Source organism: Chaetodon auriga, chromosome 22 (assembly GCF_051107435.1).
Source record: "Chaetodon auriga isolate fChaAug3 chromosome 22, fChaAug3.hap1, whole genome shotgun sequence".
Taxonomy (NCBI): Eukaryota; Metazoa; Chordata; class Actinopteri; order Chaetodontiformes; family Chaetodontidae; genus Chaetodon; species Chaetodon auriga.
Window position 1 is genome coordinate 18,979,557 of NC_135095.1, and position 25,872 is coordinate 19,005,428.

At 46.2% G+C, this 25,872-nt stretch overlaps 2 protein-coding genes across 3 annotated transcripts; both read right to left on the bottom strand.

Moving 5' to 3' along the window:
* Positions 1-267: 267 nt before the first annotated feature.
* cdhr5-rs (cadherin-related family member 5, related sequence) lies at positions 268-14,677 on the bottom strand. Of its 2 annotated transcripts, XM_076722018.1 has the most exons (16): positions 14,513-14,677; positions 11,884-11,983; positions 11,570-11,778; positions 11,339-11,395; positions 11,176-11,268; positions 10,709-10,795; positions 10,501-10,611; positions 9,213-9,374; positions 8,177-8,267; positions 7,617-7,723; positions 7,314-7,514; positions 6,827-6,949; positions 6,026-6,104; positions 5,065-5,261; positions 3,850-3,870; positions 268-2,435 (listed from the first exon to the last, which is right to left on the bottom strand). In XM_076722018.1, the coding sequence occupies exons 2-16, from the start codon at positions 11,948-11,950 to the stop codon at positions 2,037-2,039; spliced, it is 2,004 nt and encodes a 667-aa protein (XP_076578133.1). In that variant the 5' UTR covers positions 11,951-11,983; positions 14,513-14,677; the 3' UTR covers positions 268-2,036. The 2 variants fall into 2 exon arrangements, with proteins under 2 accessions (XP_076578133.1, XP_076578134.1); XM_076722019.1 differs by lacking the exon at positions 3,850-3,870.
* A 1,991-nt stretch (positions 14,678-16,668) lies between these two features.
* drd4-rs (dopamine receptor D4 related sequence) lies at positions 16,669-25,404 on the bottom strand. The gene is made up of 6 exons (XM_076722301.1): positions 25,101-25,404; positions 20,427-20,569; positions 20,070-20,340; positions 19,651-19,763; positions 18,841-19,529; positions 16,669-17,523 (listed from the first exon to the last, which is right to left on the bottom strand). Exons 3-6 carry the CDS (start codon positions 20,331-20,333, stop codon positions 17,321-17,323), a joined length of 1,269 nt encoding a protein of 422 aa, XP_076578416.1. The 5' UTR covers positions 20,334-20,340; positions 20,427-20,569; positions 25,101-25,404; the 3' UTR covers positions 16,669-17,320.
* Positions 25,405-25,872: the final 468 nt, after the last annotated feature.

Here is a 25,872-nt window from a genome sequence, read left to right on the forward strand (position 1 = left end):
AGAATGAAGACAGGAAGTTTGTCCACAAACAAAGAAAAACTGTTTTTAGTTTTCACATCTGAGCATCTGTTTTAAAACAAAAGTCACATGAAAGTGTCCTGATAGACGGTGATGGTGGAACAACAGAGGCGTGATAAACCCACCCACCTGTTCACCTGTCTGTCTGTCTGTCTGTTCACCTGTCTGCTCACCTGTCCGTCTGCTCACCTGTCTGCTCACCTGTCTGTCTGCTCACCTGTCTGTCTGTTCACCTGTCTGCTCTCCTGTCTGTCTGTTCACCTGTCTGCTCACCTGTCTGTCTGCTCACCTGTCCGTCTGCTCACCTGTCTGCTCACGTGTCTGTCTGCTCACCTGTCTGTCTGTTCACCTGTCTGCTCACCTGTCTGTCTGCTCACCTGTCTGTCTGCTCACCTGTCTGCTCACCTGTCTGTCTGTCTGAACACATCTATTTTCTGCTGCCATGTCTCAGAACATGAAGTCCAAAGTTTCACCACAGAAGAAGTCACTCAGGATAAACTGGTTACTGGTTTTCAGTAAGCTGTGCTCTGAATCGGGGCCATCTCAGCTGGAGAAGGTGGAACAGCAGCAAAGCGAGCAGAGACGAGAGGCAGACACCATCTTTAGACACGGTGTGGACGACATGTCCTGCCTGTTATAACACTCTGTGAACTGAGGGAGGGGACAGTCAGGGTGGTGGTGACAGACAAGGACAGTGCTCCACAGACAGAGATGGAGGTTGGAATGTAAACACATAAACACCTGTTCAGGTGTGTGTTCAGGTGTGTGTTCAGGTGAGCAATATTTGATCAAAGGTTCTCTGTTTGTTGGGGACATCATTGTTCAGGTTTGTAGTTTCATTAAATGTAGACTAAAACCACAGAAAGCTGAATTGGACCTTTTTATTTTCAAAATGTGACAGTTATGTCCACTCCGTCCAGCAGGGGGGGCTACAGCTCGTAAAAACATTTTGTCCTATGAGAGGACTTAAATTTGAGCCACATGATGCCAGAACATTCCATTTAAAAACAATTAATTAAACACTGTCGAATCAAAGGGCGACATGAATGTGCTGAACAATGCAGGAACAATTTGTCCTTTTTTGACCAAAGAAAATCCCCCCTACATCTGCCACACTTGGTTCGGCCCCCTGCTGCCCCTCCAGAAACCAGCTTGGATTCCTCCACTTTCATGTGTGGGACTCTGACTCTGGCGTGGACACGAGAGAACAGGTGGAGAAATATTTTGGGAAAACAACACCTTTAATAATAAACTTCACTCGTGGTGCAGGTAAGTTTTTTGTTTTAATGGACCATATTTCTAACATGCTCTCCCTCCGCTGCAGAGGAGAACGTCACCACAGCAGCTCAGATTAAAGCTGCACAGAGTTCGAGCAGCAGACACATGTGGACATCCACTGATGGAGGAGACATACGAGAAGAACATACAAGAAGACCAGAACAGACCGGGACTCTGCTCTGATGAGTCCACATCTGGGGTGTTTGGTTCCAGCTGTTGAGTCTTTGTGAGACACAGAGGGTAAATGGATGGTATCTGCGGTGTTGTTCCACCATGAGGCAGCAGGAGGAGGAGCACAGTGAACCAGCATGGCCACCACAACGTCCTGCAGCCACGGGCCAGCCTGTGGAGTGCAGCATCACATGACCTGGCCTTCACAGTCACCTGACCTGAACCCAGCTGAGACGGTTTGAGCTGAGCTGGAGCTCAGAGAGGCGGCTCCTGTGAAGACTCATTAAAGTTCAACGCTTTAATCTAAAAAAGTGTTTTTACATTATTCAAACTGGTCCTGAACAAGAAAACTGTTGAGTGAAGTAACTCAGAGAGGTCAGATTGATTTTTTCTGATCTGTGATTGGCTGCTGCAGAGAGGTCAGATTGATTTTTTCTGATCTGTGATTGGCTGCTGCAGAGAGGTCAGATTGATTTTTTCTGATCTGTGATTGGCCGCTGCAGAGAGGTTTCCTCTGAGCTGGACTCGTCTTCAGGTACCGTCTACCTGAACGGGTCCTCTGACTCCTGTTACGTCTCATCTGATTGGTTTGCTTTCACGTCATCGTCTCTCCGAAGAGTCTCTGTGTTCACCGCTGTGATGTCATCGTCGCGAACACCTGCGGACGCACCTGTGGCTAACCCCTCTCTAACATCAGACAATCTGAGGGTCTCGGCAGTCTCAGGTCGACACTCTGCTTTTTCCACCACAGCAAACAGATCAGAGTGAAGTCTGGACCTTCCTCCAGGATCACTGATGATGATGTTCGATGATGACGAAGGAGGAGGAAGCAGAGAGTGTCTCCTGGTGTAGACTCCCTGTCTGCCATGGAAACTTTCTGACTGTGAGGAGGATTCGTATTCATGCCTGAAAGCTCTGCTGTTGTACAGAGACTCCTCCATGGAGAAGACCGGTCGGCTGCAGCTGGCCTGTCAGACAGAGAGGGTTCGAGTTCAGGTTCAGTTTGTTTGCTCTCTTTCATCACATCCCACAGAACAGCTCAGACCGTAAGAATCCATCTTTATGGACCTTCATTTCTAACCACACTCATTGGGACCAATCAGCGTCCTGTGAGGAACGACTGGCGGCGATGGGCGTGGTTCAGGCACGAGGACGGCGAGAGACGCAGCGTGGGCGCCGCGATAGCATTAGTCATATCAGGACTCTCCTACAGAGGCGTGCGGTTTGTTGATCTGATTGGTTGAAGCTATCCTGTGACAGACGGTTCATCCAATCACCTGCAGAGTATTTTTATCCTGTGTTTTTGAAAAGCTCCTGCTCTTTTCCAGCCCGTTTTCAAGCACGACTTCTCAGGTGGTTCTAGGTAACAAACCACCTGGTGCAGCAGGTAAGATCAGCAGCCCTGAAAGCAGCTTAGTTTGTAACTGAGACATCAGCTCAGCTGGACTTATCACGCTTCAGCAGAGCTGCAGCAGCCGATCACCATGTTCATCACTTTGAAACACTTGACTTCAAACTGTTTCACTTTAACTGATCAAAGCTTTAAAACCTGAACTAGTCACCAGCAGGTAAGAACAGAAGCTGTAAGAGAGCATGGAACAATGGAGAAATGTCAAACAGACGACCATCAGTTCATTTTTCTGATTTTCCATTTTTATTAAAAAAAAATCTGATTTTAATTCACTGAAATTTGATCATCTTAACGTTTGTTCAGGAAAGTCAGATGGTCTTAATGTTGATCTGGACCTTTTTTTAATTTAAAATGTAATTTCACAATCGGCCTGTTGACCAGGAACTTTAAACATCACAAACATCCCCTTGGTTGGACGAACTGGTGGAGTCTAAAGAACCGTTTTCCAAACCTTTCCCACTGGACATCAGCCTCCATGACTGCACTCAACACCTGTACCTGAAGCCCGGTGTGTCTGATCCAACAGACCTCCAGAGCACACAGAGTTCTTCACAGCAGCTGTGGTTTGTCTACTTCTGTCTGTTATTACCTTAAACTCTCTTTAACGATAGTTCAGATCTGTGCAGATTTGCTTGATGATGCTACTTTTAACCAGTTTTTCACATTAACTCCCAGTTAGTGTGTTATGTGCAGCTGTGTTCCTTTTCATAGTGTTTAATTCTGGATGTGTGAGTGCAGAGCAGCTCATTCTCTGCTTGTTTTCGTGCTTTATTTAAATCACTTATGAGTCAGGAGTGTCACAGACGTGTTCCTCACATGTACTAGCTGTACGTGAACACGGGGCACGAACATTCAGCACACCGAGGACAGACTTCCACTCCACTGAAGTAGGCTATAAACAGAAGCACATCACAGGAAGTCCACACTGACTATCACAACATCACAGGACTGAAGGGCAGCTTTGAACTCACCGTTCGAAACCACAGTAAACTCTACAGAAAGAGAACAGAAAGACTGCAGAGAATCAGGAGCTTGAACATCATTTGAAAACCAGCTCACATTTCTGTAGACTTCACCCGACCCCGAACGAACCCTTCGACATCTGAGCTCATCTAAACCTACAATGACCCAACCATCACCTCAGTGATCATGATGCTGAGCCCGTCATCAAACTGTTCCAGCCGTGACAGAGAAGCGTGATCGTTCACGTGGAGCCGCGTTCGTGTCACCTGATGAACGACAGTCCGACATTCACTCTGGTTCAGCCTTGTTTTTGGCCTCCATCGAGGAGCTAACAGGCTTTTAAACGCTGCACTGTTTTCCCTAGCTGCTCTCAAACTGTGTCTGTCTGCTGTCTGCTGCTCAGCAGGTACTTTCAATGGCTCGTAAGCGACTCTGTGAGAACACTGAGGTCGACCTAACGGTTTGGTTGTGTTCAGGCACTGGAAGCACCCGTTTAATGCCACGGAAAGATCACGGTTTATATGAATACATAAGAAATCAGCAGCAATCAGGGCCTTTGTCAAACATGGACATCGTCTCCATGATGTCACCTGCCGTGCCCATAACTCTGAATAACTTTGAGCCTTAATGTCATTTAAACGAGTGACTAACATTCACCCCTTTATTCAATAAGCTACAGAGACCCAAACTGTTATTTTCCTGCCAGGCTGTAAAACACGTTTATTTCTGCTGTACATTTTAACATAGAGGTCTATGGGGATCATCCTCATCTGGCTGTTTGAGGGATTCTAGTTTTTGCCATTTCTGCTTCATTTTTCAGCCCCAGACGTTGCTCCTTGGTCTGGAAGTGACCCCTGTCAGTTTGTCTGCCATCCACCCCGACCATCCCCCGGTACTCCAGCGTGGCACGTAGATGTATGTTTCACTTGTTCTTAATCCAGGCAGTGATTATGTTTGATTATGAATGTGAGTTAGTTGTAAATGAATGTCATTTGTAGGAAACGGGGTTGTATTCAGCTGATAATTCTCTGAAGGGTCGTCACTATCAGAGACACCCAACACACTGTTTTCTCGTCTCTATCCATACACGCACTTCAGAAAAATGTACATTACAGATGCTTTACGGAGGTTTAAGGAGAAAACTGCTGTTTTGAAGGCAAATCTTTGCGATGTCTTAACGATCCAAACATCTTGTCAGCTGTATTGATCGATTCAGTTCATACCACGTTGGGATGTTTTCCGAGGTCCACAGCTGCATGTTCGTCAGCGTCTCTGTGCCGCTGTCGCCTCCTCATGGTTCGAAGCAGCAGAAACAGAACAGACGAGAGAAACAACAGCATGATCATTGCTGCGATTCCTCCTGCCAGTCTGCCATCCACGTCTCCAAACAACTGCTGCTCAGTGAACGCACCACGAGGTACTGGAAACACAAACAGACAAAAATATGTACGTGTTTCTTTAAAGGCCACTAAAACCACTGAGCACAGGTGGTTGACTCCTTTCCCACCGCCAGCGGTCCAGTTTGCTTTTCTGTTGTTTTTCTGGTTCAGAAAGGTCCTCCTGTAGTTTCATTCGAGCTCCTCCCTGATGTCTGACAGCAGCCGTTAATCGACTTTATTTAGCAGAAAAACATGAAGATCACACTTCGTCTGGGAGTCAAAACTCAGTCACATGTGAGCACACAGACGCGACGAACGTCCATGAACGCACCTTGAAGTCATGAAAGACGACACTTCAGAAATGAATGAGTTAGTGAATTTGTTTTCTTTGTGAATGAGAGGAGACGTCAGACATACGTCCTGACGAGCTGCTGCAGGAGGAGATAACTGCTGTTAGCTCGTTAGGAAACTGACTGCTGATCAGTTTGATACACCCCCCCTCATGTAATACACCCCCTCATGTATTACACCCCCCCCCCCCCAGTTTACAGCCCACTGCTCCTCCACAGGAAGTCAATGCTGCTCTGTTGTTTCTGTCGTCACACAGCTTCAAGTGTGTGTGTGTGTGTGTGTGTGTGTGTGTGTGTGTGTGTGTGTGTGTGTGTGTGTGTGTGTTCTCTTGTGTGTTAATGTGTGTTCACATATGTGTATCTGGGTCCATGTACATCATGTACCGTGTGTGTTCTCGTGTGTGTGTACACAGTTACATACGTAACTCCAGGTTCCGTCCTGGTGGTGTTCTCACCTGTTTGTCCTCTCTGCAGGACTTCAATGTCCACTGAAGCTGAAACTTCGTCTCCAGATTCTTCATCTCTGGCCACAACCTGCAGAGTCAGTGACATCAGACACATCACCTGTTAACCTCTGACTCTTCATCTCTGCTAACAAACTGATCACTCACTCATCAGGTCAGAGAAATGTTTCATGACTGATGTGAAACGCTGACATATTTATTTTCTTTATTATATATATTTTATCTGCCTGGCTCCGTTCTAATGGTGTTGAAGTGGATTCACACTGTGAAGCTTTTAGTTTTAATCTTCACTCTGATCCTCCTGCTGATTGAGTGTTTCAGAGAGACCAAACACACCTGAGGACCTGAGACATCACGTCAACAGTCTGCTGATGTCTAAACGTGAGACGATATTTGTCTCTGACATTTCAAAAAGAGAAAGTCGTGGTGCCTTCAAGGACAAGACAGCCGCCTGGTGTCCATGGGTTAAAAAGTCACACCAAGGCGTCCTGACCAAGTGTCCGCAGGTGACCGGTTGGGGGTGCGACTCCGTTGGTGTTGCAGTATTTTTTGAATGGAACCAACACACCAATACATGTATAATAACATGATAAATGATTAGCTGCACTTACCTAATCCATATAGCAATTGTATTGAACCATAATCAGAGGATTTTAGACTCAATCAAACCATGACGCAGGTGACTGAGAGTCTTCACGATATCGCAACGTTGTACTCTAGAGTAACGAAGGTAATACTACATGAATGATACTGACTTACTGTAATATAATACTGCATTAAAGCTTGACCCACCTGAAGTATGTGTCTGTCAAAGGCCTGCAGCTGGTCCGTCCGGGCGATCAAAACCCCTCCCTGGGTGACTTGGTACAGTCCAGATGGAGGCTGGAGGGAGTACTGGATGTGTGGATTCAGGCCCTGTGATTGGACAGCTTTGTGAGCAGAAAGCAGAAAAATGCAGCGCTGAGGCGGCGTCGACAGCTGAGGAGCACCAGCACGAACATCAGCTCTTTGTTATCGATGCAAACTGCACATGGAATAACGTCTCACACTTCCCCTGTGAAAAACTGGTGTATACCGTTTTTATGCTACAAGAAGAAGACATGACGAGTGAGCCGTGGTCAGCTGACCCCTCTTTGGTGAACTTCTGTCTATTTTTGATTGTTTCAGCGTCACTGAAAGTAAAAGTTTGGTGCTTGTGCTGTTGTTGGTTTCTATGTGTGTGATGACTCACCATGTGTCATACAAGTCATCACACAGACAGACCAGCAGGTGTTCTTACATCAGAGAAGTCGCGGTCTGACACCTGGACCTGTAACACCTGGTTCCCATAGGTGGAGACAATGGAGGCAGGGCTGGAGCTCTGGATGATGAAACCTTTAAAGACGGTTCTGTTGAAGGTCGGAGGGAACATGTTCTCACTGAGAACTCTGATCAGCACTGATGCTACGCTGTACTTCAGCCGGTCATCCACCTGACACACCTGCAGGGAGGGGGTGGGGGGTGGGGGTGGATCCAAGAACAGGTAGATGAGTCTCTTTGATCGTTAGTGATTATTCTCAATCAAACGGTAAAGAGGAGGTACCATGACGCTGAGCGTGAAATTCCTGGTCAGTCGCTGACTGTTCACCGGTCTGGTTAACTGGATCTCACCGGTCATGTTGTTGATCACAAATCTGCCCTGATCGCCACCTGTTAACACACAAACACACCTGAACACACCTGTTAACACACAAACACACCTGAACACACCTGAACACACCTGTACACACAGACCGAATCTCTTGTAAAATCAGGATGAGGCGTTATTTAAACAAACCATGAACATCCTTTGTCTACATGTTTGTGTTTCATCGTCGTGCCTGTACGTCCATCCATGCAGTGTCCTGTGCAACATTACATCAGTATTACATGTTTTCTTTAATATTACTCGTTTATCCTTTTACATATTTTTTATATACTGTGCTACATATTTTTTTATCTAATGTGCAAAAACACTGAACTCATGCTTCACATGAGCAATTTTTCCCATTAGCAATATTATTTTTCATGCCCCCCCCCCCCCCCACAGAATGTATGTATATACATATTTGATTTTGTATTTTATTCCCCTCTATGTCTCTATTTTTATTTGTCCCGTCCGACCTGACAGGATGCTGTAGCTCAGAGGAGCGTTGATTCCTTTGTCTCCATCCTCTGCTCTGATTGGACCAGGAGAAAACGTCAGGACAGTGTTCTGAAACAGAAAACAAACATGTCTGTTTACATGTATGAAGGACAATAAACAGAAAAGAAATAGATCCATATGTACGTTAATCACATAAATCAACAACAAAGATCAGTCCTGAGATCTTAACTGTCTGATTTTACCTGAAAGCATCAAAATCTCTCTGTCTTCCAAAATATCTCAACAGCTGCTGGATGTTAACGTCTCCAGGGGATGAATGCTCATGTTTTACCTGCTGTTTCGCTGTGGCGCCTGTGTTTACCTGGGCACTGGTCTTCAATGTACCTTTTCTAATCAGGTAGAGCTAACTTAGCCTAAAATGGTGCATTTGGTTTGTTGAAAGCAGTTTGACTTGTTGAGCCTGGAAGAAGTGACCTTGAATAACAACATGCTCTTATTTTGAAAGAGGCAACATGAAGAAAGAGTTGAAACCACGAACAGCATTTGTTGTGGTTGGCTGAGTGTTGATCATGTGACTGCAGGTACATGAGGTCGGTGTGTTGTTATTATGGATGTTATTTTGTTCCACATCATGTTTCCACACTTCAGCTGTTCTATGATTGCTGCGATCGTTATGAGTGATTAATATAATTATATGATTATCACTAAAAGTCTCTTTTGTGTCCTTCGGGAGCCTCCACTGATCCTGCACCAGCACTCAGACCACCTTCACCGGACACGTCTGACTGCTAAACAGTGACCAAAGTGGGGAGTGCTGGGAGGGGTCCAACACACCTACCACATGTACTCACATGATCAGCATTCAGCCAATCACATGAAGGCGGGAGCACATTATGCTTGTTATTCAGGAATAACACATCGATCTTTAAAAAACAACAGAAGGACCAGAAGTGAATGAATTGAATCCTTTTATCAGGATGACCGATAACACGATAACGTTTTAATCTGAATTCATTCACACGTCACACGTGTTTCCCTGTGGTGTTTGCTCACCTGCTGTTTGTGCGTGATGTTGGCGGTGTAGGTCGGGTTCATGCAGACAGGAACACCTGGAGAGACAGGTGTGCAGGGCAGGAAGTGAGGATACTGATCGTCTCCGTCCTCAACGTTCACCGTCAGGACAGCAGATGTGTTGAATTTGTCCACAGTGTTTTCCTGTTGCACATCATCACACAAAACCAGACGTTATTCCTCTGTTAAACACACGTCCTGATGCTTACACCAGACTGAATGACGACTCAGGGTCAGGGTGAGTCATTCAGGGTCAGGGTGAGTCATTCAGGGTCAGGGTGAGTCATCCAGGGTCAGAGTGAATCATTCAGGGTCAGGGTGAGTCATCGAGGGTCAGGGTGAGTCATCCAGGGTCAGGGTGAGTCATCGAGGGTCAGGGTGAGTCATTCAGGGTCAGAGTGAGTCATTCAGGGTCAGGGTGAGTCATCGAGGGTCAGGGTGAGTCATCCATGGTCAGAGTGAGTCATTCAGGGTCAGGGTGAGTCATTCAGGGTCAGGGTGAGTCATCCAGGGTCAGGGTGAGTCATTCAGGGTCAGGGTGAGTCATCCAGGGTCAGGGTGAGTCATCGAGGGTCAGGGTGAGTCATTCAGGGTCAGGGTGAGTCATCCATGGTCAGAGTGAGTCATTCAGGGTCAGGGTGAGTCATTCAGGGTCAGGTTGAGTCATTCAGGGTCAGGGTGAGTCATCGAGGGTCAGGGTGAGTCATTCAGGGTCAGGGTGAGTCATTCAGGGTCAGGGGTGAGTCATTCAGGGTCAGGGTGAGTCATCCAGGGTCAGGGTGAGTCATTCAGGGTCAGGGTGAGTCATTCAGGGTCAGGGTGAGTCATTCAGGGTCAGGGGTGAGTCATTCAGGGTCAGGGTGAGTCATCCAGGGTCAGGGTGAGTCATTCAGGGTCAGGGTGAGTCATCCAGGGTCAGGGTGAGTCATTCAGGGTCAGGGGTGAGTCATTCAGGGTCAGGGTGAGTCATCCAGGGTCAGGGTGAGTCATCCAGAGTCAGGGTGAGTCATCCAGGGTCAGGGTGAGTCATCCAGAGTCAGGGTGAGTCATCCAGGGTCAGGGTGAGTCATTCAGGGTCAGGGGTGAGTCATTTCACTGTGATGGCTGGGGTCAGGGTAACACTGTGCACCTTGTGCACTGTTTGTCTGAATGCTGACTCAGTATTATTGTCCTTCATGCCTTCAGCTACAAAACCACTCAAATGTCAAAAGGTTTTTTTTCTTTTCATTTGACCCCATGAATTAATAAGGAAAACGTGACTGAGCGTTACCTCGGCCCAGATGACCACCTGCAGGCGGGTTCTGGTCTCATAGTCCAGAGGTTTGTTCAGAACTATGTTTCCACTGTTCGGTAGATCAATCCTGAAGAACCAGGCGTCACGCTGCAGGTAACAGGTCACAGGTAAGGGGAAACAGGTGACAGGTGAGTTCATGAAGATGTGGACAGACGTACGTAGACGGGTCTGTGCTCCACCTTACCGATGACTGATCGATGATGTAACTGATCATGTCTCCGTCTGCATCGACTGCCTTCACGGTGAAAACGACTGTGTCCACTGCCGTCAGCTGCAGACACACAAACAAACTTCAGGTTCAGAGCGTCACTGATGGAAGGAGCCGACGCTCAGCATGAAGACCTGAAGGTCTGCAGACCTCTGAAGAAGGTCCAGCTCAGTGTTTTCTTTATTACTACGTTTTTCTTCATTTAATCAAAGGAAATAACTCAATAAAATGAGGGCGTGTGTGTGTGTGTGTGTGTGTGTGTGTGTGTGTGTGTGTGTGTGTGTGTGTGCGTGTGTGTGTGTGTGTGTGTGTGTGTGTGTGTGTGTGTGCGCATGCCCATGTATTACTCACATTCTGGGGACATAAATCTGTTTACACAGTCACATTGTGGGGACTCGCTGTCACGTCTGCTATAAGAGCAGCAGTGATCCTCCATGATTTACCTCACTGATGGTGAACGGGTGAATCGTCTCCTCCACGAAGTTTGGTCTGTTGTCATTTTCGTTCACAATCTCCACCAGGATCCTGTACTGACTCTGAGGAAACAGACACCTTATCTACTGCCCAGAACACATTTTTGTTTTTAATATTAGACAGGTGACCTACCTGTATGACATCATCCTCATAACAGGTCAGCTCTGCTATCAGCACTGATCCCTGAACCTGAGAGACAAACACACTGAGTCAAACCTTTACTGCAGATTATCCTGGTGAGATGTGTTCAAACTACAGGGGTGGATCCAGGTGAGACATGTTTAAAGGTAAAGATCCAGGTGAGACATGTTTAAAGGTAAAGATCCAGGTGAGACATGTTTAAAGGTAAAGATCCAGGTATACCTCTCGGTCAAGAACCCTGGAGACGGAGGTGTTCAGTCGGATGGTGCGACCTTCTAAGTAGAACCAGTCGGCGTTGTCTCCAGTCAGACACAGCCGGACGGTGCTAGCGCCTGGTTCTCCAGTGATGGTGAGGTTAGAGATGAACTGGCCCATCGGACTGTTCTCTCTGACTGAGGCGAAGATGTCCGTCCCCCCCAGACACAGGCTGGCTGAGGACCAAACACAGTTGCTGTGACGCTGCAGAAGCTGCTGTAGAGACTGTTAGCAGCAGCTAACCTGTGCCTGTAGATTTAAGAGTGTGAGCTCCCTCTTACCTGTCACAGCATGATAAAATGAGCTGAGAGCCACCTGCCAGAGCAGCAGCCTGCAGGGTCTCAACATCTTCTTCCACCTCCTTCACCTTCACACCTCCACCTGAAGAACAGGTGAACGATCAGCAGCTGACCACACTGAAGGTCAGAACATCACTGAAGCAGACAGTCGGAGCAGAGCGGCACTCTGAGTCTTCAGTCCCACAGTGACTCTGACCTCTGACCTGCTGATGTCCTCTGACTGTCTCCATCCTAGAATCTAGAACCAGGCTTCTCTTCATGACTAATTAAAGCTCAGGGCTGTTTCTGTTTCACCACGCCAGCTGAACACGGCTTGTTTTCTAATTCTTTACCTCATTCATATTCGGATGGTGTAACTGTTCATCACCACTGACTGAAGCTGTGAAACTCTCTTCTCATTACTGGAATCTGAGCCTTTCAGTGCAGTTCAGTCTTATTTGTATGTAAATCACAGCAGAAGTTGTCTCAGGACACTTTCCATGTAGAGCTGGTGCTGATCAAACTCTTTATCTACAGAGACCCAACAGTTCCCTCATGAACACCTGGCGACAGTGATGAGGAAGAACCTCCTAACAGGCACAAACCTCAGGTAGAACCAGGCTCAGGGTGGGCGGCCATCTGCCTCCACCGGCTTCTCCTTCATCTGTCATCATCTTATGTTTGGATGATTGAATCTTGATGTTCAACATTTTCTGGGTGAGCACATCCTCTGACCGAAATACTTTAGGAAAGTGATGATTGTTTTTCTGAAACAGTTTATGAATCGACATAAATCCCTGAAAACCTCTTACCACCTCGTGCCCCCCCCCCCCAACACCCCCACCACTCTCCCATAGACATTGTCACCCCCCTCCTCACCCCAAGAGACTACAACAAGATGAACATGTGAACTCAGCCCGTCGTACTGCACATACTGCACACATCACTTCATATTTCAGATTTTATACACGCTGTATTACTTCATCTGTTCACTTCTACTTGATCTGATCTGATCTAAAAGTGCATTAATGATTTCAGTCATTTCTAAAATGTTCATGCTCTTCATCGATACAGTTTCACAAATGTTTTTCCCTCTTTTTTCCAGAGTAAACTGAATCTCTCTGGACTGTTGCTCAGACAGACGTCACTCTGAACCCAGAGAGACTGAGAGACATTCAGTAAACCAAACCGTTAAGTGAGAAGTGGCTGCTTGTGCTTCTGGTTTGTTGGCCTCCATCAGAAACACGTCGAGGTCAGAGAGAACTGACCCCAGAGCAGCTAACAAAGAAACAATGAGTCACCACGTGTTCATGAGGACGTGATCAACCTGAAGCTGAGTCCAGTAAAACAAACCACTCATTCTAATAATGTCAAAGCATTATTATTACAGACTTGTGAGGCAAATTTCCAGTTTTGATTTTCAGTCATTTAAATAAAATTTACTGATTAACCTTAACAGACACACCAGCTGACTGCTGCTTGTGATGACCTGCACTAATCCAACATCTGGAAATGCAGTGAAGTCAGATTTCTTTTTTTTTTTCCACGTCGAAACAAATGAACACTAACTGCTGAAAATCCCAGAAACACACACAGAATATCATGATTCTGTCAGTGTTTGTATCAGCACAGCTGATTAAAGGCTGGATGCTTTGTGGTCACAGTCACAGAACTATTTGAATGTAGAAGCAGCAGCTGAGTTTGAGTCTGAGCCAAAACTGAACACGACAGGATTTAATGTGGGATTAACAGCAGCGCTGTTTGAGCGGGTTGGTCAGGTGTTCGTGTTATTGTGTCCACCCCCGTGTTGCTTTGCTTTGGGTCAAACTTCCTTCATACTCTGCACAGAAAGCAAAAGAGATTTAACTTTTCCACTTACGCACACGTTCACACAGTGTGAGTTATCTCGGTTTACACAGTCGAGGAGAGTCTGAGAGGCCTGAACACAGTCTGAGAGGGTTCCTGGAAACCTCCAGATAATATGTGTGTTTGTGTTCTCTGCTTGAGGTTTATTAGGATGCCGCAGGTTCAAAACTGAAGACGATCTCCACAAACTGTCGACCCTCCACACCAAAGCCTACGTAAAGTAAAGAGAATATTCCATCTCCAATCAACTCCTACTCAGCCAGTGCAAATATGACAACATGGCCATCATAGTGAGAAGACGATGGAGATGGATCGGACATGGAACAGAGCAAGAGAACATCACGCACACTGCCCTTCACTGGACACCAGACGGCAAACGTAAAAGAGGCCGACCCAAGAACACCTGGTGCAGGACCCTACAGCACACCTGGACAGAGAACACTGACCCAAACACACAGGAGTGGAAAGGAGTGTCGCTGCCCTGCAGGCTGACAGGCATAAAGGTAACAAGAAGAAGAAGAAGAAGAAGAAGAAGAAGAAGAAGAAGAAGAAGAAGAAGAAGAAGAAGAAGAAGAAGACGCAGGTTCAGGGTTAAAGTCAAGGTTAAGTGTTAGGGTTAAACTGAAGGTACGGTCAGGTTTAAACTTAAAGCTGAGTTGATCTCAGATCTAAATAAAACCCATGAATGTTAAAGCCTGTTTGTTGTGATGTTCTCCGACAGTCAAACACTGACATGAAGATGAACACATACATGTAAATAACTCACCTCTCTCTGCTGTCGGTCTACAGACGGTCGGCGTCTCTCACCAGCGGTCTGCTCCGGCCCCCGACTCTCTGCCTCATGCTGTCATATTTTCATGTTTTCAGCAGCAGAGTCTCAGTTTATTGTTCGGCCTTTTTCCCTCTGAGGGAACAGAAACCGGCCTGTCGCTGTGTGTTACTGTGTGTGTGTGTGTGTGTGTGTGTGTGTGTGTGTGTGTGAGGCATTAGCAGGGGCTTACAGAGCATTAATGAGCAGGATAAGTAGGCCAGCATGCTGCAGGACTTTAACCAACAGGAAGCCTGTTAGTTCAACCTGCTGCTTACACACTGTGCTCATTATCAGCCACAGGAAGTATTTACTGAAGCCATAATACTACAGTACTAATACTACACTGTAAAATACTCAACTGCCTTTATAGTCGTGATGATTGTCGTTGAAATTAATGTCACGATGGTACCTGAGCCTGCGGCCCACTGATCAAAGCATGAAGTATTTCTGTATTTGCAGTATTGTGAACTGGGTGCTGGATTAAGGTGATGCAAACCAACCATTTCCTACTGCTGCACCTTCACAGTAAAAGCTTTTCACTGACAAAAATAAGTTGACTTCACACTCACAGAGGAGAGTCGGTGAGGTGGAACATCATCGGCATCATCTCAGTGGAACCTCCACCTGCTGAACACACTCAGGTGTGAATCCTCTGATAACTCGCTGACTCCATCTGCTCCTGTGACCTCAGATCTGCTTCAGGAGACTTTTCACACCGTTGCCGATTTCAGAAAGACTGATGCCTGTTAGAGGACATGATGTACTTATACTGCGTCTGCCTTTACAGTCACTGATGGACTGAAAGTGTCGTTCTGTGACACACAACATCAAACCTCCAGTCACAGGAAACAAAAATGACTTACATGAATACTACTTCAGTCTACAAGAGCAGTGTTTCAGTTATTTATTTTTTATTTTTTGGTTGGTATTAAATTGGATTGTAGATGTTTGTTCAGTCCAAACTTTGTTTGTCGGTAGCTTTCAACACAAACTGTGGTTTGTGGCCACCTTCACGGTCTAAACTTTGGTGGGTCGGTGTTTTTTAGTGCAGCCTCGGCCTTTAGCCACTTTGTCAGCCCAGACTTTGCTCTGTGGATTGTTTTCCAGTTTAAACTTTGGTCTGATGGCAACGTTTCAGTCCAAACTTTGGTTTGTGGCCAGTTTAGAGTTAACAGACTTTGATGCAGTTGGCCTGCGGATTAATCTTTTACCCACATGGAATTAGAGGAACATGAGGTTCAAAGTAAAATCAACAACATCTAAAACATGTGGACAGAAAACTAGTACTGAGTTTATGTCTGTGAGCTCAGATCAGAGCTGTCATCTCGCTCACGTCAGTAACATGAAGCAGTTCACCTCAGACTGAAGCTGTCAGGTCATTTTCAGGGTCAGAGTTCTGACCTCCATCAGCAGTCTGCTGTCCTCCCCATCCTCCTGTCCCCTCTGTGACAGAGGACATTAAAACGTCAGACTACACACTGGAGCTGGTGCAATTCAAATGATCTATTACAACGACGAGCTTCCAGGATGGTGAGGCAGGCGAGGGTGTCCATTGGACAAGAGGCTGCGTGGGACCAAAGCTTTCACTCCCCACTGAGCTGTGACTGTAATGGAGCTGTGAGCAGCTGGTGACGTCCACCCATCTGTGGTCACTGAGAAGCTCTCTGCTTCTTCTTCTTCTTCTTCTTCTTTGGTCCTTGTGGCAGAGCAGCCTCGGTGGACTTGAACAGTTTGCTAAGCTCTGAAATCCATCGCTGTGAACCACAGAAAACGGCCTTCGGTCTCCGGCTGGATGTTCACAGATGCGTCGTGTTATTTCTTCAGCTCTGGACTGTGGTGGGGAAGCAGGGCTCTAAATGCTCCTCTCAGGCTCCTTCAGCCTGGATGGAGCTTTGCTGTTGTAGTGATTTGAGCCTTTCCAGGTGGCAACGTGCCGAAAGGCTTCTCGAGTTTGATGTGCTTCCCGTCGTGCAGCTGACTGTCATCCAGCTGTATTTGCAAATCATTTTGCACTTGTCAGTTTCCTTTTAGCCATTGTCAGTTCCTGAAACTGGAAAACTGAAAGAAGTACACATTCAGTGTATTTAGTTACTACTCCTTTAACGAAACCTAATTTCTTAAGTATCTTTATTTTTCTGTTAATGACAAAGATTGTTCACAATACAAAGACAATCACAATATTTCCTCCTGTCTTCAACACAAACTCCCGTGGCCACGTTCAGCTTTTGTTTTCCATATGTGGGTCTATCATCTTCTTTTTTTCACTTTTCTGTAAAATGAAATGAAAATAACACTGATCTCTAAAACCTGCACCTTTAAAAACATCAACTTCAAAATATTCAGATAACAAAGCACATTGATAATTTTGTACATGTTCACATATTTTATGCCTCTGGGCTGTACTGTGGACAGTCATCTAACGACTGCTCAGCGTTCATAATAACTCACATGATCAATCACCTTCCATGTAAGAGACCAACACACACACACACACAAAAATTAAAGATGGAGTGTTTCAGTGCAACTCAGATCTAAAGTAAGGCTTTGGTCAGAAATCTTCTTTTTCCCATTAGTGACGATTTAGAGGACAAATCTTTGAATGTTTGGAGGGCTTTTCAAGAACATTCAGGTCTGGAGACAAAATGAAGTCCTGGACAGTCTGAGAATGTCTGAGACTCAGTTTGAGGAAGTCGGAAGACAGCCTGAGACAGTCTGAGGACAGTTTGAGGACGTCTGAGACTCGGTTTGTGCACAGTTTTAGTTTCATGCGCGACAGCAGAGCAGCTTGTGAAAGACGTTCCTGAACTCGGCGTTGAAGGCGGTGTAGATAATCGGGTTGATGGCGCTGTTGACGTAGCCAAGCCACGTTACCACGGAGATGAGGGTGGGGCCAATATCACATGACTGACATAAAACCTTGGTGACGTGAATGACGAAGAACGGTGTCCAACAGGCCAGAAACACACCTGGAGACACAAAAGGCAAACACAGTTAGAAGGACGGATGGCCATATTTGTTCTTATTTATTCTTGAAGTCATTCTTAATGACTGTTTACCCCCACGGATCAATAAAGTCTTCTCATATGATTATTCTTTTACAAATCGCTCATGTCCACTGAGAATTAATCACAGAGTAATTTAAGATGACTTATTCCCTACAAGCTTGAAGTTCTGCAGAGATATCTGAACAAACTTAACATATAAACACAAGATCATCTGCATAGAGAATAATATATCATCCCTTTGAATTAATTCATAAGTATTCAGACGGTTAATGGTCAAATATTTTAAGCAGTGCCATGAATATACAGATACCTGCTGCCCGATCAGATCTAAACTAGATTATCTGAATTGTCTGAAAACGTGTCTGGAGGGGACTTTCTGTCCAGACTCTAAGCTGGAAAACTCCAAACACAACCAGAAAAACAGTTTAACCAGAATTAAACAGAAATATGATGCCAGTGGACATTTAACTGGAAGATGTTTCCTCGTTAAAGATACGGTCCATTACTGTAACAATACAATCAATAAGAAGTGCTTGAATGAGGGGCCAAACCTTTGTAGAGCACAATGTGACTGTAGCCACTTAGAAAAATGTAGCCCTTTACCATTAACAGTCCATCAGAGAGCATGTTTAATGACAGCTACCGTCAACAGGAAAATGAGTTCAAACTAGCTCTCGTACAGGTGGTTTCGTTGAGTGTGAGATGTTTAAATGTGGCTCTGTTGTGAAGCTGCTTGCTGAGACAGTAATGTGGTTTCCAGGGAGATGTGTAGATAGAAGCAGTTTCTATTTTTACTCGAAAGATCACAGCTTCTTACTGTGTTACAGTCAAACATGACAAACACTTCATGGAGAGAACAAACCTCCCTGTTGAGGGAGAAGAAAATCGTGTTTATGGAATAAATACTGCAGAGTTTGTCCTCAGTGTGGATTCACCTCCTGCAGAGACACTTTTATCATAATCTGAAATAATATTCAGTCATATTCATGAACACTGGCAGCTGATAGTAGCTGAGAGAAAACATTCATTCTGTCATCAGACAGCAGCTTTCTCTGATCGATCGTGAAATGATGAAACTTCAGCTGGAGAAGTGGCATCATGAAACTCAACCAGCAATGTTCAGATTTCAGTCAGATGTGGAAGGTTTGATCTTTTTTCTTTTCCCTCTATTTGCAATTTTCTAAGTTTTATGTCTGGAGGACTTCTGCCTTTGTGGTTATTGTTCACAGGCGTCCCTGTGAAACAGAGTTTGGTTTGAATGAATGAATGAATACTGACCGACGACGACAGGCAGGACCTTCATGGCTTTGCGTTCCCTCCCGCTGACTCTGCTGCTCTTACTGTTTCTTCTTCCTTTCTTCACAGCATTCATCTTCATCAGGCCGTTCTCTCTCCTGCTGCTCCCCTCCCTCCTGTCTGTGGGCTCACCGTCTGACACGCTGTCCATCTGTGTCGTCATTGGGTCGCTCTCTGCTGCGACCGCCACCCCGTCCAGCTGCTCCTCCGCCACTGGTGTTGCAGAGGGCGTCGTCGTGGAGAGGGTGGATGGGGAGGTGGGGCTTAGGCTGGCCGGCATGGCGTAGATGACTTTCCCTTGACTCCCAGTCGTCGTGGCTTTAGCTCGTTGCAAAGCTGAGCTGAGACGTAAAGAGAGGCCGCGGTGATCAGTCCGACCAGCCTGCGATCGACCACGACCGCTCCATTGGCGCAGACCTCGAAACATCCAGTAGTACAAGAAGAGCATGACAGGACAAGGCACGAAGAAGGAGCAGATGGATGAGTACACCACAAACCGGTCATTCTCCAGTTTGCACACACTGGGATCACGACCCGGTACTTGGTTCAGACCAAAGATGATCGGACTCGCCACACCTAGAGACAGCACCCAGGTAGCAGCGATGAGAGCCAGCTGACGCACACTGAACTGGTTCCTGTTGTACTTTAGAGGGACCACCACTGCAATGTACCTGGAACACATTCAGAGGTCAAAGAGGACCCTCATAACTTCATATTTCATTCTTAACGGTGTTGTTTTGTATTCTGGTGAGGAAGATTAAAATGCTTCAGAGGCAGGTGTGCTAAACTCACCTGTCCACGCTGATGGCGCACAGGTTGAGGATGGAAGAAGTACACAGCATCACATCCATGGTCATCAGAGCGTCACAAACGTAGGTGCTCAATGTCCAGATACCTCCCAGAAACTAGACACAACACAACCAAGCATCAGTCTTCACACCTTCACAAACTGTGTAGGAACATTCAATCAACGTTCCCACAATCAAAATGTAATGTTCCCAGAACATTTTGGGATCCTCACTCCTCACGTGTTGATGCTCAGAAACACAGATGTCCAGACGTAGACATAAACTTATCAGTCCTCACTGACCTTAGAGGTGACAGAGTGGACCAAATGTCCTCACTTTTAAAAACTGTCCCCACTGTCCTGACCTTCTAACATGTCCTCGGTCTGCAGGTATAAATTCACTCTGGTCCTCATAGACACTGACCTCAGAGTAGACGTAGAGCGGCAGCACCAACACCGCCAGCAGCAGGTCGGCCACTGCCAGGCTGATGATGAAGTAGTTGGTGGCGGTTTGCAGGGAGCGCTCGGTGAGCACACTCAGACACACCAGGATGTTCCCCAGGATGATGACTAGGACTAGGGGGACACCGAGGACCAGGGCTAGGTAGTTGTAGTCCTTCGGGCTCATCTCACCTGGAGGGGTGCCAGGTGTCACATTGTCCATGATGGGGGCCCTGCTGCGCTGCATTCAACATCTGGACACACAGCAGTTCACTCAGGATTTTTACAGTCTTTCATAGATTTGGACAAAGTATTTAAAATGTGTGCAGGTGTGTCTCACCTTGCTGTTACCTGTCCCAGGTGCTGGCTCGGTGCTCTTTGTGTTTCAGCCTCATCAGTTTGACAGCAGACTGAGTTTCTATTCTTCAGATTTTTGTGTCCTCTCATCATGATGAAGTCCGCTGAATGTCCTTATTCTTGTGACTGTAGATGATAAACAGGGACACAGAGTCTTTTTGGACTGAATTTTGTCCCTCACACACTGTACTGCTACCCCAAAAACTCACTCAGGCACCGAGTGGAAACAGTATTGCCAAATCTCTGCCGGTGGACACGTTTCTGCCACGGCGAGGTTTCTACCATCAACCCTCCACAGGACTGCATCAGCACGTCTCTGTCTCGTCTCTGTCTCCTCCAGCGTTTGACTGAATAAACCAAGGTGAGTGCACCTTTGATCAGGATGTTCAGCAGGTCCATGGACGTCAATCTGCTGCTCTGAAGTTCATGAGTTCTTCTCTGGTGAATTCACAAAGAAGACTAAAGCCACGCCTGGAGGCAGCCGTCCACGGAGCCATCGTGAAGGACACGTTCTCAAAATTCAGTTAAAATCTGTGTTACGTTCAGATGGAAACTTGGCCGAGCCTGGAGTTTGTTTTAACTAAGAGGTCAAGAGGAAGAAACCACAAATTATTAATCTACAGGAGATGATTCTCAATCATCAGTTAGATTCAACAAAAGAACAGCAGACTGGAGGAAGTCGTGGTTTGTTTGTGTCTGCAGAGTTTCTGGTGGTGAACGATCGTCAGGGAGCCTCGGCTCACACAAATATGAGCCTCAGACGCTGTGACTGACGGAGCTGTGCATGTGTTCGGGTGGTTGTCTGGACGTTGACGTCGTGTTTCTGCTGATGAAACGCGCTGAGCCTGCTGCTCTCTTATTTTGGCGGTCATATAAGGAAGTGGAGCAGGTTGTGTTAAATGTCAGTGGTATTGTTTGGTCAAGTGTCTCCTCTCACCGTGAATCAGATCACAGAGCTGCTCTCATCCTGTGATGCTGCTTCACCGTTACCATGACGCCCAGAGACGAGGACCAACACGCAAAAATACACACAACACGCTTTAAACATGTACACAACCTTAAAATACACACGATCTGATTTAAGATGGAGAGGATGAGCTGCACCTATGAACACAGGTGGAGCTTTTTAATGGAAAACACATGTACACCACCTTATTTACAAAGCAGTTCTAACCTGCTTCAACTGGAAACCATCCTCTAAAGAAAGCACTTTAACCAGCGAGCAAAGCATTTCTTCTGTATATTAAAAGAATAAAGTTGCACTTGGGGATCAGAGTGTGATTCGTGACTCATCTCATTTACCAATATTAGATTCACAGCAGCAGCAGGACGATCAGCTGCTTCACGCTGCCGTGATGACGCTGAATATCTTCCATTCTGTCGTCCTGTCAGTAGATTCTATGTCTCCTTCTGTTCATTGAAGATAATCTAATCAATCAGTTCTCAAGTTTCAAATCAGGAGAAAAATGACGAGGAAACAGAAACAGAAACCGAACCAAAGTCAAGTCGGAGCATCAGTGAGTGTGTTTAAACATCACTGGTTGATTCTCTGTTACAGAAACTGAGATGAATGAATGAAGGAGGCTCTCATGTCACACTGACAAACCTCACTCATTCATCCTGACACGTCGTTAGTGGCCGTAGACAGAAGGTACAGATCATTCATTCATTAAAATGAGCACATGAATGGAAGGAGAGTCTACCTTCACCTCAGCAAAGTTCTCAATCAGCTGATGAGTCATGTGTTCACGCTCGTCTGATCCTCAGAGGAATTATGACCAGCAAAGACCCGAACTCAAGACGTCTGTCTTCATTTTCATTTCGGTGTCTTTTGGATGTTCTTATATTTTTGTTCTTATATTTTATATATAAGAACAGAGTTTCTTTTTCTCATCAGATAAAAATGTTTGTTGTATTCAAACATGTAGTTTTCAACGTGTCTGTTTCATCTGATGTTTACTGACGAGACGCTCGAGTCGAGCTGCTGATGGAGAACTTTCAGACAGGTGTTGCAGCAGTGATGATGATGATGATGATGGTGATGATGATGATTATGGTGATGGTCCTGATGATGATGACACGCACCATCATCTGTGTAATGACACCTTTCACACACACAGGAGGACGTGCTGACGGCCCTGTTGCTGCTGCTGCTCCCTCCGTCACCTCCACATTTTAACTGTTAATTACACAGAGCAGACCGCAGGCAGCAAACCGTTTAACGGCACACCGAGGACACGAGACGAGCTCTGAGTGGACGGCTGTGGTCACATGACAGATGCTGCCAGATTAAAGCCAGCAGAGGAGCAGAACAATCTGAGGAAGGTGTGTTTTATCCAGCAGGGCTAACAGGTGTCATGTTAGATGAAATGTTCCTCACGCTCAGACTGAATCTCCGTGATGGAGGTTGGTGGGTGGGGGTGATGGATGACTGCTGAACTACACTGAACTGGTCTGTAATGAATCAGGTCCAAACTGCGGAGGAGTTTCATCTCTGAAAAAACAGACCTCATGTTTCCAGGAGGCTCTGAGACAAGAGGAGGCGGACATGTTGTCTCCTCTGAGTCCAGAAACCATAGCAACCGAGCCGAAGACGTTTACCTGCATGTGATTCAGTTAGTCGGAGCATGTCAGCGAAGGGCGGAGCTGCAGGAGCTGGAGAATGGTCATCATCATCATCATCATCATCATCATCATCATCATCACAGGGACACATTTAAGCACCCAAACTCGCTCAGGTAGCTCAGGAGTCTGCTGGAATTAGATGTTCTTTGAACGCCTCACCAGGCATCTCTGACTTTGCCTTCATGGAAGAACTCAGCATCTCCTTGTTCTGGATGGATCTGGACCTGAGACGCAGGCTCTCTGTGATTTTCAGGGCTTGTTGGTAACACATCACGTCAGAGTGTGCATGTGTGAACCATGTGTGCACACAAACACCACACCTACGTCTTTTAAACAAACTGCCATTTCTAAAGGAAGAACATGTGACGAGAGCGTCACCTCGCGCAGACCTCAGACCAGCCTACACACAGGTGAGGTCTGGAAGTTCAGAAAGAGCCAAATGCAGGACGCTCAGGTGGTCGAGCTGAGGAACAAAAAGCTTTAACAACCAAAGCAAAGAGGCAAAAGCTGCAAAAAGCAAAGAAGAAATACCAAAGTATGACAAGCAACAAGGCAGGAAGCAACACATGGACTGAACACACGAGGGAAGACTGACGAGGGACAGCTGAAACCAATCTGTGGTCCAAAGGGTGGGAAGGAAACAAAGACAGGAAGTCAAAGAGAAAACGACGCACGCTTGTGAGTTTATTTTATTGTGAGTTTATTTTATCTAGATGTGTTTCATCTTATTCTATTTTATCTTATTTTATTATCTTTTCTTTTTCACACGGGGGTTGCAACAAAAATTTCATTGGCATGGCTATGCTCAATGACAATAAAAGCAATCTTGAATCTTGAGGAGAAACAGGAAATGACTTAAACCATGAAATATCCTGGAGTCTGTGACCGGCTCCTGTAACGAGTCCCACAGAGGAACATTTCTCGTTTGAATCACTGATGGATGATGAGTTTTAGCTTTCTTGATCACTGATCGTCCTCCTGACAGTTAACCATGATGACGGAGACGTCACCGCGATGGTGGTTGATTAATTAGTGGGACAGTCTGAACGATTAGCCACAGTCGAGCTCAGCCATCACAGTGACAGTCTGCTCTGTGGAAGACCTCGCAGATGAAACGCAGCAGCTTAAACCGCACTTCTTCTTCTTCTTCTCCTCATCGACGGGTCCAATGCAAAAGGATGTTTGAGGGCGTTTCTACATGCATGCGTGAGCACGTGCACCCTGTTCTGTGTTGATCGAGATTATTGAGAGTATTTTCACAATAAAAGCTCCTCACACTCTGGACTGATGAGCTCAGTGTTGATTTCAAAGTAAAGTTATTGTTTTCTGGTCCCTGAAACGTTTGTGGAGGTTTTCAGGTCTTTATAAAACTGAGCTTTGTTACAATTCAGGACGCTGTTTCTCAAACCAGGGTTCATGGACCTCCAGTGGTCCGTGACAGCAGTACAGATGGTCCATAGGAGACATAGATTTTCATTAATTTCTCATTTAATTGGACAAACGATCATATTTATGGGGCCTATAGACACTCAGTGTGTTTGCATGTAAGCAGGTTCTCGTCCTCTTTCTCTTAAATGTCACCACAAGCCTGGTTTCTGCAGGTGGGTTTCATGTGTGCAGGTAAACAGGTTTCTAATTGGCTGTTTACATGTTCAGCATCTTCAGCATGTTCAGCTTCAATTTTTAGGTTTTCTGGTGCAGAAACGTCTGTTGAACAGCGGCTCGAACACTTTACGCTTCAGGAAGGACTGTTGGCTCTAACGCTCTCAGTTTGAGGTGAAACACCATCTGAACTAACTTTAGGAAACAAACATGAGTCTCAAAAAGACGTCTGAAGAACGGGACTGATGGAAAGTGGACGTGCTGTGTGTAATGACTGAGCATCAGACCGACAGGTGGTCCGTTCATGTGCTGAAAGACGTTTTTTCTTCATGTTTTCAAAGCAGTAACGTGGAAAAAGAAGTCGTGCGTGAAAAGAACTTTTACAATATCAGGATAAAAACATGGAAAGTGGTGAAAGATCGAGACTCACCGTTTAGAAAATGTCCTCACAGATTGTCCCTCAGAGAGGAGTCAAAATAACGTCTTCAGTCAAAGCGTCTCCCTTCTTCTCCTTTTTTCTCGCCTCTGTTCTACTGAGGGACAGATTGTCCATCGTCCTCCATCTTCACTGGTCCTCCTGAACCTCCTCCTTTTTATCAGTTTCTGCTCCTCTTTTCCTTCTTCTCTCCTTTCGTTATCCTCCTCCGGTATCTCTCGCTCTTCCTCCCTCTTCGTCTTCTTTCTCTGCGTCTCCTCCTTTGTCCTCCTCCTCTGCTCCTCTGCTCTGAACTGACAGAAACTTTTTGCTTCTCCTCTATAAAAGATTCAGCATCCAGACAGCATCACCAGCACCTCCCTCTGCCTCCTCTCCTCCTCTCTGTCTCGCTCCACGGCAGCTCTGCCATTGGCTGACAGTCAGTAGTGATGTAGAACACCCCCCCACCCCCCCACCCCTCTCTCTCCCTCTGTCTCTCTCTGTCTCTCTGTCTGTCTGTCTCTCTCTCTCAGCTGAGTCCAAGGCAGCGTCCCCTGCTGGCTGGGTCCCCAAACAGTGTGTCCTGTTAGACACCAGAGTGAGCACTGACCAATAGAATGAGTTTCCTCAGTCAGTTGTCTTGTGCTCAGTCTTAGAGATACAGTGAGGAGCTCAGACATCCAGAGGGAGCAGGGGGAGCAGAGGGAGCAGAAGGAGCAGGGGGAGCAGGGGGAGCAGAGGGAGCAGAGGGAGCAGGGGGAGCAGAGGGAGCAGAGGGAGCAGGGGG